The following is a 12,360-nucleotide window of genomic DNA, read 5'->3' on the forward strand; positions in this document are numbered from 1 at the left end:
GTCATCCAGCGGTCCCACCTCCTCCCTAGCTGGTTGCTTCCCTTTAACATATCTAAAGAACGGTTTGAAATTTTATGCTTCCCTGGCTAGCCTCTCTTCATAATCTCTTTTGGCTTTTCGAACCATTCGGTGACATTCTTTTTATACTTCCTGTGCTCTTTCCAGTACCCCTCAGTTTTGTCCTTTTTCCATTTCCTGAATGAATTTTTCTTATTGCCTATCGCTTCCTTCACTATTTTAGTTATCCACGCCGGGTCTCTTGTTCGACTCTTTTTGCACCCCTTTCTGAATCTGGGGATATACAGATTTTGCGCCTCGCTCACCGTGTTCTTGAGAAAAGACCAGACATGTTCTACTGTTTGCCATTTTTTGGAAGTGTTCCTAAGTTTCTTCCTTACCATTTTCCTCATTGCTTCGTAGTTTCCTTTCCTGAAGTTGAAAGTTGTCGCTATGGTTCTCTTTCCTTTCGGTATTCCTACCTCAACCTTGAATTTGATCATGTTATGATCGCTGTTTCCCAACGGTCCCACTACCTCTACTTCCTTTGCAGGTCCCCTTAGTTTAATTTTGTGGTTAACCATTATGTGTTGTTAATAAGATTATATTGTGTGTATATCTGAAAAATGAATGGAAAACATGGTGTTACAATTAGTACAATTATGGGGGTGGGGTCTGGGGTGGAGGGGGGCGGGATCAGGCCCACAACTTAGCCCAGTGCTCTTCAACCGCCAGTCCGCAAACCGGTGCAAGTCCACAAAATAATTCTTTTATTTGTACCAGTCCATAGGTAGATTAGGCGATTAATCAAACTTCATAATAGACTTGGAAACTTGGAAAAGGTAGAAAAACACTGGTCTAGAGCCTCTAATGAATTGCACAAGTCCTAGACCATTGGTTCTGCTTTTCAACAGCCAAATATCTCAATGCATGACAACCACCTTTCTAAAAGTGACCAAAAATGGTTCCAGATAAGACTTTACCCTGTGTTGCCTCAGAAAGGGAATTTACCAACCGTATTTAAATATGTAACTCACTTTGAACTTGGAAAACATAAGTAGTGTCTAAATTCCAGAGTAAATCAATGGCCATTTGTGAGTAACACAAGCTTGATAAACCATAGCAATCAGGCCTGGATTTAAAAAAACAGGCTACTGCCTAGAGCTTAGTGCATTAAATTGTGAAGGCACAACATACCTGTGCTGAATGGGACCCTGCTCTAGAGCCATGTACCAGCAAAACTTCAAAGAGGTACTATCATGGCACTATGGGGTTCAAAAAGGGACTGGATGACTTCCTGGAAGCGAAGGGGATAACAGGGTACAGATAGAGGTTTACCTTACAGGACATTGAGCGAATAGGGTATGGATATTTTAGGTTAGGTAGGGAACACTTTCAGGTCATGGACTTGGAGGGCCGCCGCGGGAGCGGACTGCCGGGCACGATGGACCCCTGGTCTGACCCGGCAGAGGCAATGCTTATGTTCTTATGTTCTTATATGGCCCATCCCCCTACTTTTCAGTCCTGTATAGAGCTGCTCTAGCTTAAGCCCAACCCCAAGAACAGAGCTCCACTTCCAGTGCACTCATTACATGTATCTTTTTGTCAGGGCCTTGCAAATATGTTTTGAGTTTGAAAAACCATCATGCAGCACCTGAATATTCCCTCTTAACAGTAGCTGTTTGGGAAAACTTGATTTTAGGCTGCTATTTGTGTTCTGTGGTTCAAGACTGCTAGGGCTGAATTGAGCCCAAGGTGAACGTTGGTGTCATTATAACATTATTTTTCTTTATGGAATGAGATCTGTGACAGTTCTCGTTAATTTTTGATCTGATCGCAGTTCTTTGGAACAATAACAAACCTTCTTTTTCTGAGGACTTTTGGTTCTCCCTTGCAGTCCCACATATACTCGGGTGAGAGAATTTTGGTTGGCTTGTGATTTAGAAAGTATTTGTTTAAATGGCTTTCATCATGCCACAATGCTTCAATGCTATTTGCTTTATCTGTCATGATTGCATTATGATACTGGTTTGTTAACTTATAAACCTCCTCTACTGTGCCCCCCAAAAAGCCTCCTGCATAGTAAAAGTCACCCTCATCGTGAGCAATGTAGGCTTGAGATTCAAGCCTGCGTTCATAGGTGAAATTCTGCCGCTGCATCCTGAAAAAACCAGGGTGTAGCGTTCCAAAGATGTTACTCAAGATCTCCACTCCAACACAGTCACTAAACTTCATATGTACATCTAAACAGACAAGATAATCAACTTCATGAATGAACTGCTTTTTAGCAAACAGGCTAATTATTTCCATGCGTCTCATAGAGACATCTTGCCATCTGGCATAGCGTTGGATCTTGAGCACTATCATGCTTCTTCCTTCTCCGAGTGTCACATTGGGAACCTCCTTAGGTTGGTCTGTCATGATATAGTAGTTTACTTTATGTCCAACCATAAAGAACTTTTCTGCTGTTTCTAGAAAGCGTTGAAGGAAGACTACATACCTGAAATAAAACAGTTGTATAGCATTAAAACTCTATAGTGTAGAAGAAGATAGCCTACTACCTTTCTGGAAATCGGTAAAAATAATACTGTTCTCGAACACTCACATACCAGCCTTGAGACCTTAAAGACCAGACTCTAGCGGTCTAGAACTAAAACCACTCATCTAAAACTCATTGCTGACGGCAGCATATTGTTCCATAAGAGCACTTCTCAAACACCTCCCAAGGTCCCAATCAGTCTCTTATCCTCGGTTTAGATGAATTTATACCGCTGGGTCCCTTAATCCATGACTAAGAATAGGGTGAAGGTACCCTAATCCAATGCCTCCAGTTACTTCTGTAATATATCTCTATATACCTTCAATGCACACTGAATGTACCCCTCCAACATATGGCCTCTAACACCTACCACTAGTCTAATGTCTCCAATCAAATTGTAAATGTTCCTCTGTAACCCTTAATCAAATTCTCCAGTGTGTTGTGAATATTCCCAAAGTCTATGTCTCCAGAACATTGTGCCTATTAACACAGACATTCTTATGACATAGTCACCTTTTAAAATGTGTTTTGTCACTCATCATGGGATATTATGGTGAGTTAATTTTAAGACAGCACTATAATAATGTCACTATTAATTTAGAAATGTTCTTCTGTTTTATTAGGGATATGAGCCTTGAAAAAACCCCTTCGGGTGAAATATGTTGGTGGTAAAAATCCCTTAAAGAATGACCACAATTTTAAGCTAAGTACTTTAACCATTTATACACTAAAGGTGGAAAAATAATTTATAAAGTTATAGATAAATGCTTTAAGATCCGGTGAGAAAGTAATGCATAAATCCTGGTACAATGAATATACTTGAGTTCTACGTGGTACTTCTGAGGATCTGTAAATGTAATATTCCATGTGAAGAGTGTCTGGAGGTGTCTTAAAATTGCACACGTTCCGTTTAAAAGTTTGTGCTAAATACTCTCACAGAAGATCTTTACCTTAACTATTGTGCTGTTTGGTGTCCAGAATATTGTAAACATATCACTGTAATCAGTATGCTGTGAATGTACCCAAAATATTGTACACTGTAACTCGTTCTGGGCTCCTGAGGAAGATGGGCTATAAAACTAAATAAATAAAATAAATAACCCACCCCTGGCATGCCCCCTCCACAGATAAAATTAGAAAATTATTTTGCATGTGATTTGTATATGCAAATGTCAAACTTGCCTCAGGCCCTCTGAAAGCATCCTGCAGTAAGCTCATTTAAATTGCAAAATGTGAGCCAAGACTGTCGGGCAAAGATGAGGAAGGGGAAACTTTGAATAATTCGGCCAGTCCAGTTGCTCAAGTGTGCTCATAGTGACCCATATTAACTAAAACACAGTCTGTTGCCTGGTACTCTTTTTCACTCAGTTCATCTATCTGCCCCCCAACACACTTTCTCTCCCCAACCCATCTCTCCTAACATACTCTTCCCTCTCCTATCGCAACACTATTTCCCCCTTGCACTTTATATGTTTCTCTCTTCCAAACACTTTCTCTCCGCCTACCATGTACCCTTCTCCCCATCCCCATTCCAATCAGTATTGGTACAGAAGAGGGTAACCTGAATGCAGCAGCAGGAACAATCCTGTCCACCCTTCTGGGCAGACTTCTGAGCACATTCATAGTATTATGGACTGAGAAGTGATTTTTGCTTCAGTAATTCTTGATTAAACTTATTGATAGGATAATTCTGTTTTTATATGAATTGATGGACATGGCATAAGTGATTGTGCCTAAAATTTGGCATAAAACTGTGGTCTTGAGCTGGTATTCTATAACAGTTTTAATGGGCAGATCTGTCTTTATAAAATTCTAGCTTGGTACCCAGATTTTTTGGAGCCTAACTTTTAGCGATCTGTTCTGAATTTACCCCTTAACACATGGATTTCTATCACAAACCTAACCAAAATATTAGCTTCCCAATTACTTTGCCCTCTAAGCTGAGCAGGAGTCATCCACCTACAATCCTGCCGGTGGGGGGTGCTGTTTCACTATCACATTTTCAGTGAAAGATGACAAGCTCTGCAGACTCCAGGGAACTTGTCTGTCCCTAGCAATTGAAAACACAGTACGGAAGCACACCCCCTAGTGGCAGAAATACTGTTGGAGGATTCCTGCTCGCTTTAGAGCAGTGGTCTCAAACTCATGGCCCGCAAGGTACTATTTTGAGGCCCTTGGTATTATAAAGAATGATTCTTTATAGAAAACTTGTGCCTTAAGTGTCCGGCGGTCGCATTCTGGAACATTGCCCAGCTTACTGCTGTAACTTCACGCAAGCGCTTTCCTGCATCTGTACATGATTGTCCTCTCCACTCCACCTCACAATCACGTACAGACACAGGAAAGCGCTTGTGTGAGGTTATAGCAGTGAGGCGGGAAACGTTCCAGAACGTAAGGTAACCATTGGAGGCAGTGCAGCTTGTGCGTGTGTCTGGTAAGGGAAGCGAGAGCTGAAGGCGGTTGCGGACACGACTGCCGGACACTTAAGGCACAAGTTTTCCATAAAGAATCATTCTTTATAATACCAAGGGCCTCAAAATAGTTGGTCCAAAATCTTGTCTCTTGCAGTTGATACTTTAATAGTTTTTCACTTTCTACATGTTACACTTCTTTAACTTTCTGCATGTTTAACTTCTTTAACTATAGTTTATAAATCTTTCCTTAATTGCTTCTGATAATTTCAGGTTGCAATGTGCATGCTTGTTCTTTGTATTGGGAATACTGTTCCCTCTAAACCAGTGGGCTCAAACTCAAACCCTTTGCAGGGCCACATTTTGGATTTGTAGGTACTTACCTCAATCAGAGTTGTCATTTCTTTAATAAGACATTAACTATTTTTTCTGCGGCCCTCCAAGTACCTACAAATCCAAAATGTGGCCCTGCAAAGGGTTTGAGTTTGAGCCCACTGGTTTAGAGGGAACAGCATTCCCAATACAAAGAACGAGCATGCACTGTAGGGATGGAGATCTTATAAGTTCTGATCCAGGGCATCAGAACACAGGCAAGGTTAACATGCAGGTGGTTCTGAACGCAGGCCAGGTCGGCACACCGACCTAGGCCCTGTGTGCGGATCTGGGCCTGTGTGTGGATCCAGACCTGGGTTTGGTTCTGAGGCCCTGTTTCTCATTTCCTCTCCCTCTCCCTCCTGCCACGTATACATTCTAAGCAAGGACAAAGGTTGCACCTTGAGCAGAAGGCTGAGGCATTCCCCCCTCCCTGACTCTTGCTATATATTAACCAGACATACATTTAGCCTTTTTCTCTTATCTTGTTTAAGCATCCCTTATATGGGCAACTATCAGACTTTGCCTGAGCAAGGCTAATCAAGAGAGCTTAAGAAGCATGCATTATAATCTTTGGACTGTCACATGCCATAGTAAGATTTGAAAGATACAAAAAAAGGCAAGAATGTCAAAATGGACTCTATGAGTGTGTTAAACAGTCACTCCCTACTAATAAACAGTACCACTTAAATACTAAATATCAATTCAAAGAAGGGACGCTCTCAGTGTGAGGTTGTTAGCGACGGGAGAACAAACTCCAGCGCTTCCACTTACAAAGACGGAGGTGAATCACCCCGCCTGCACACCATCATCGGGCGTCCCTAGTGTGCAAAATCAACAGTGCCAAATGATAATGATAATAAATAAATCACAAACAGTGAACTAGTGAGAGGGTGAACAAACTGAAAACCCACTCATAGAGTCCTACCCAGCCTGATCCCCAAGATACAACATGAAACCGCAGCCAACTTAGCTTTTAAAACGAGCCAAAATGAAGGTAATGACAACAACAGAAGACCAGAATAGTCATAGGATCAACCGGTTTCGGGTGGAACCCTTCATCAGGATCATGCAGCAGGAGCGATACCAACTGGGAGAAAAGAAGGAGGGCCCGCAAAGGCAACTCCCCGAGCTTAAAAGCAGATCCAAAGTGATGTCAAACACTTTCAATCAATAAAAACGAAAAAAACAAGGAGGGGTCTCCAAAACTCAAACAATGGTGTTCCATTCCATACATTCATTGAGACCCCCCGGTATGACAGTGCCCAGCTGGAAAATCCAATATTGTTCTCGCAATTGAAGCTGTATCATTCTGTCCCCTCTATAGGTCTCAGGAATCTGTTCCAACACCATCCATGTTAAATGTTGGAACTCATGGCCCGCTTGTAAACAATGGGAGACCATGGGAGCTGACTCAACAGCCTGATGGAGTCTACTCTTGTGTTCCGTTAGCCTGGTTTTAATCATTCTGCAAGTGCGTCCTACATAAGATAACTCACACCGGACAGTTAATGATATACACCACCCACCGTGATTCACAAGTGGTGTGACTCCTTAATGGAAAATCCCTGTGAGTATGAGGATCATGCCAGCCAGACGCACTGATGGTGTTAGAACACATAGAACAATGTCCACAAGGAAGATGAGAACCAGAGCTACTATTGATGACATGAGTAGACAACAAATTTTTCAGATTCCTGGGACGCGAGAATGCTATGAGGGGGGGTTCCTGAAAGATGGAGTGGAAACTCATGACCTGCCAGTGTTGTCTGATAAGGGCAGCCATTTGTTGAGCCCGAGGGGAATAAGATACCACACATACTGGACGTTCCGGATTGGAACGCTGAGCAGGATTGAGCAGTAATTCAGGATTGGCATGACGGGCAAGTAAATATGCCCATCTTATAGTCCACTCCGGATATCCTCTTTCCAGGAAACGTTGAGATAAATCTCTGGCCTGTGTTTTGAATTCGGCCAGAGACGAACAAATTCGGCGGATTCTAAGAAATTGACCGACCGGAATAGCCTGTTTGAGTCTAGAAGGATGACAACTAGTGAAATGTAAATAGGTATTCCGGTCGGTCGCTTTTCTGAACACAGACGTGCTTAATTTCCCCGCATTTTTAGTCACCACAGTATCCAGATAAGTCACTGAAGAAACACTTGTAGTAGCAGTAAACTTCAAATGAGTGTCCACTGAATTGAGCCAATCCAAAAACAAATGAAAACGAGCCAAGGAGTCCGTCCAGATTAAAAACACATCATCGATGAAACGGAGACACACCGAAATGGCAGACATCCAACTGGATGGATAACCCTCCTCAAAGTTGGACACATACAGGTTAGCAACACTGGGAGCCATGGCAGTACCCATAGCTACCCCGTGTGTCTGTAAATAAAACTCTCCTTGGGCTTCAAAAAAATTCCGTTGCAGAACAAATGTAGATAAAATCTGCAAAAAAGAAGCAGGTATTCTATTGTCAATGGGTAAAGCAGACAAATTCTTGTCCACTATCTTTAAAGCCTCTGCCTGAGGGATGTTGCTATAAAGTGCTTCAAGATCCATGACTACCAAAAGATCATTAGACTGGACTTCAAGGGCTCTGATACATTTTAAAAAATGGGTGGTATCCCAAATAAACGATTTGGCTTTGACCACCTGAGGTTTAAGAAAGTGGTCTACCATCTTGGACAACGGCTCCAGGACAGTCCCGCGTAAAGACACGATGGGCCTGCCCGGAGGGTTGTGCAAAGATTTATGTATCTTGGGGACAGTATACAAATGAGGAATGCGAGTGGGGGTCTGTATGAGAAATTTCGCCTCAGTTTTGGTAATCATGTTTTTTTCAAATGCAGTTTGAACCGCTTTGGCAATATCAGCCTGTAAAACAAGGGAGGGGTCAGACTCCAGCCTTCTATACCATGCCGTATTAGTGATATGGGCTTGTACTTGAGACTGGTACTGAGTAATAGATTGTACAACAATGGCCCCTCCCTTGTCGGCGGGTTTGATGTCAAGGGTAGGATCTGCTCTAAGCGCTTGAAGCGCCTGATACTGGACCCGGGTTAAATTGGAATACCTCCGGGAATTACCAGCAGACGCCATATGGTCAATATCCCTGAACATCAAATCCCTAAACACTCTGATATGGGGGTCCATATTCCCTGGTGGGACCCAATGAGACTTTGCCCGGAACAAAGAACCATCGCTGGTATTAATTTTATCAGCAAAGAACAATTTTATTTGAAGGTTCCTCACAAACCGAGCAATGTCTCTGTGTGCAGTAAACAAATCAAAATTGGTGGTAGGAACAAAAGTAAGACCCTTGTTTAATACCTGAATTTGTGCCAAAGAAAGATCAAAACCAGAAATGTTGATAACAGCGGACCCCTCATTAGTAGAACTAGCGTCAATAATGCCTGGAGAAGACGCGGTTAAACCTGCTGACCTCCTCTCGAAGCTTGGAGACGTGTAACCGGTTGATTGGACTCTGCACCGGGGTTGTATCCGTACCCCTGATTTCGGTCGGATAAACCCCGGCGCCCCCTGCCACGTCTTCGGCCAGCCCTGCTGCCCCGCCCCAAAAAACACGAAGCACCAGAGCGGGCACCCGACGCACTAGAGTCACTCATAGAAGAGCTATCTTCAGTGTTTAAGGTATTAAATGAACCCCCCTTGCTAGGATCCACAGTAGACATCCATTTGTAAACCTGTCCGTTAGCATAGTCATTAGCATCCCTATGAAATTTTTTTACTTTACCCGCTTTGATTTTGATGCGGTATTGCTCTAGAGATGCCCGAATTTCGGGTAAATTCTGGGTGTACAAAGGTGTCATAATAGAATCAGTAGTTAGTTTGGTATGTAACACCTCTGCTTGTTGATTCACTTCCTGAGACGCTTCCCGAATAGTGTCCACCAGCAAAACCATCAGGTCTAGTGAGCACTTATTCAGGATCGCCGCCCATTTATGCAAAAACGCCTCCTTATTAGTAAACATACCGGGGGGCTTAGAAACTCTTAAACCACGAGGGATGTAATGGTTCTTAATATACTCAACAAGGGACATACTGTGTAATTCCAATTTAATGAGCTCACACTGCAGGCTACACCAATTATTTTTGGCCGTAACAAACTCAGAGGAGTCCACGCTGTTATCACCATCTTGAAATAAAGAATTCAAAACTGTGCATGACGTCACCTGATCAACAGAAAAGCACAGAGTCCGTATTTAAGTGGTACTGTTTATTAGTAGGGAGTGACTGTTTAACACACTCATAGAGTCCGTATTGACATTCTTGCCTTTTTTTGTATCTTTTGAAGCACCTTTTGGCAATCACTAAGGAGTTTATTATAATAGTAAGATTTGAGACATATCAGAAAGGTACACATTGGGAATCGCTTTATTATAACTGTTATTATGTATTCATATGTCACGTGAGTTAGTAGCTTTGAGACACACATGATATAGATAAACAATGGTTTAATCCTCACTGTAAATGCATTATGAAATTATAACCTTGTAGAGCATTAACTAAGTAATTAATGGAGATATGATTCTCAATAAAAAGAGGGAGAGACCATTCATTTGGAGCATCTCCTCTCGACTCTAAGATTGCATGTGTGTTTATTGTGGGACATTCCTACAATGCACATTGCAACTGTGTTAAGTGTACAATGTCAGATAAAAAAGCACACACTGCCACTGTAATATACAGATGTTTGCTGCATTAAAGTAAAATGCCTCCCTTTCTGTCAGTACAAATGTGGGGATGATCTAATATACTGACAGGAAAGGAAACATTGGGGAAAAAAATCCTGCTAGATTCTACATCTCTATTTTGACCCAACCCCCTCTCCCCAAATCCCTGATGGTCTAGTGGTCCTCTTCCATAGACCTCCAGTCCCCACCCTGACACCCAAACCAAAAAAATTATTGTCATCTTATGGAACACCTCCTCTCTTGTGGGCCCCCAATCCCCCATCAACATTCAAAAAAATCCCTGGTGATCTAGTGGACACCCTCTACTCCCTTGCCCCTCCTGAACCTTACCCACTGACAAAACAAAAAATCCATGTTGATCTAATGGATCCCTTCCCCTCCTCTGACCCCTACATCCTAACACCCAAATAAAATCCATGATGGTTTAGTGGATACCGACTCCTCCCAGACTCCTCCCGTGCATCGTGATTTGGAAAGGAAAAGTGATGCCCACTAGCTCCTGTTTCTGCAAAACAAGGGAATTTTTGTCAAAGAAGACAAAAATTTCCTTGTTAAGAAGACTCATGCAGTGTATTCCAGTGGGCACTGGTCCTGTCCCCCAAGTTCAAGGATGCCAGTGGAGGGGGTCTGGGGAGTTCAGGAGCCACTAACCCACCATGGATTTTATTTAGTGTTGGGGGAAATGGAGGAAGGAGGAGGTCAGGGGTCGAAGGAAAGGGTCCACTAGAGCAGTGATTCCCAACCCTGTCCTGGAGGAACACCAGGCCAATCGGGTTTTCAGGCTAGCCCTAATGAATATGCATGAGAGAGATTTGCATATGATGGAAGTGATAGGCATGCAAATTTGCTTCATGCATATTCATTAGGGCTAGCCTGAAAACCCAATTGGCCTGGTGTTCCTCCAGGACAGGGTTGGGAACCACTGCACTAGAGCACTATTAATTTTTTGGTTTAGATATCAGGGATGTGGGACCCCGATGGGGGTCATTTGTGGGCCTTCAGTGGGAATCAGTGATCTGATGTGAAAAGCAGCACTTTACCTCAGATCACCTGAAGCCAGAAAAAAGTTGCGGGTCCTCTACTCTTCCTCTGATTCGATGTTAAGATAAGAACATAAGAATAGTCTTACTGGGTCAGACCACTGGTCCATCAAGCCTAGTAGCCCGTTCTCATGGTGGCTAATCCCAGTGTTATATTCAGCTTTTCACTCTTCTGCACACTTCTCTGCTTCTGCACTGAATAGTTAATTATTTGTTATGGGCTATTTATATAAATCCAGCCTTTCCCAAGGTGGGTAACAAGATAAACATACATAATTACATATAATATCAAACTAAAACAATATGATCTAAAATACAATCAAAACAACATACAGATTGTTCCCAAAAATACACAGTTCACATTTCTCCTCTCATAAGAACATAAGAATTGCCACTGCTGGGTCAGACCTGTTGTCCATCGTGCCCAGCAGTCCGCTCACGCGGCAGCCCCCAAGTCAAAGACCAGTGCTCTAAAATGAGTCCAGCCTCACCTGTGTACGTCCTAGTTTAGCAGGAACTTGTCCAGCTTAGTCTTGAAACCCTGGAGGGTGTTTTCCCCTACATCAGACTCCGGAAGAGCATTCCAGCTCTCCACTACTCTCTGGGTGAAGAAGAACTTCCTTAAGTTTGTACGGAAGCTATCCCCTTTCAACTTTAGAGAGTGCCCTTTCGTTCACCCTACCTTGGAGAGTGTGAACAACCTGTCTTTATCTACTAAGTCTATTCCCTTCAGTATTTTGAATGTTTCAATCATGTCCCCTCTCAGTCTCCTCTTTTCAAGGGAGAAGAGGCCCAGTTTCTCCAATCTCTCACTGTACGGCAACTCCTCCAGCCCCTTAACCATTTTAGTCGCTCTTCTCTGGACCCTTTCGAGTAGTACCATGTCCTTCTTCATGTATAACGACCAGTGCTGGACTCAGTACTCCAAGTGAGGGCACACCATGGCCTGGTACTGCGACATGATAACCTCCTTCGATCTGTTCGTGATCCCCTTCTTTATCATTCCTAGCATTCTGTTTGCCCTTTTTGCCGCCGCAGCACATTGTGCAGACGGTTAATTACCCTTTATTACCACAGTTTGAAATATGCTGTGAGCAGGGTAGCTTGTGCACAAAACCCCTTTTCTACATACAAAATTGTGCTAGTGCTCAGGTCTTGTGCAGGCTTTGTACATTACTCACTTTATGCATTAGTTTGTACCTGAGGCAGTGAAAGGTGAGTGAGAGAACTGTCCAGAGTCACAAGGAGCATCAGCTGGATTTGAACCCTAGCTCCAGGG

At 42.9% G+C, this 12,360-nt stretch overlaps 1 protein-coding gene across 1 annotated transcript in view; it reads right to left on the reverse strand.

Moving 5' to 3' along the window:
- Positions 1 to 1,379: 1,379 nt before the first annotated feature.
- LOC117367697 (histo-blood group ABO system transferase 1-like) overlaps positions 1,380 to 12,360 on the reverse strand; it is a 44,033-nt gene continuing 33,052 nt past the window's right edge. The window contains exon 5 of the mRNA XM_033960509.1: positions 1,380 to 2,497. Coding sequence (XP_033816400.1) covers positions 1,816 to 2,497 — 682 coding nt within the window. The 3' untranslated portion in view covers positions 1,380 to 1,815. The remainder of the gene's footprint in view (positions 2,498 to 12,360) is intronic.

This window comes from Geotrypetes seraphini, chromosome 10 (assembly GCF_902459505.1).
Source record: "Geotrypetes seraphini chromosome 10, aGeoSer1.1, whole genome shotgun sequence".
NCBI lineage: Eukaryota > Metazoa > Chordata > Amphibia > Gymnophiona > Dermophiidae > Geotrypetes > Geotrypetes seraphini.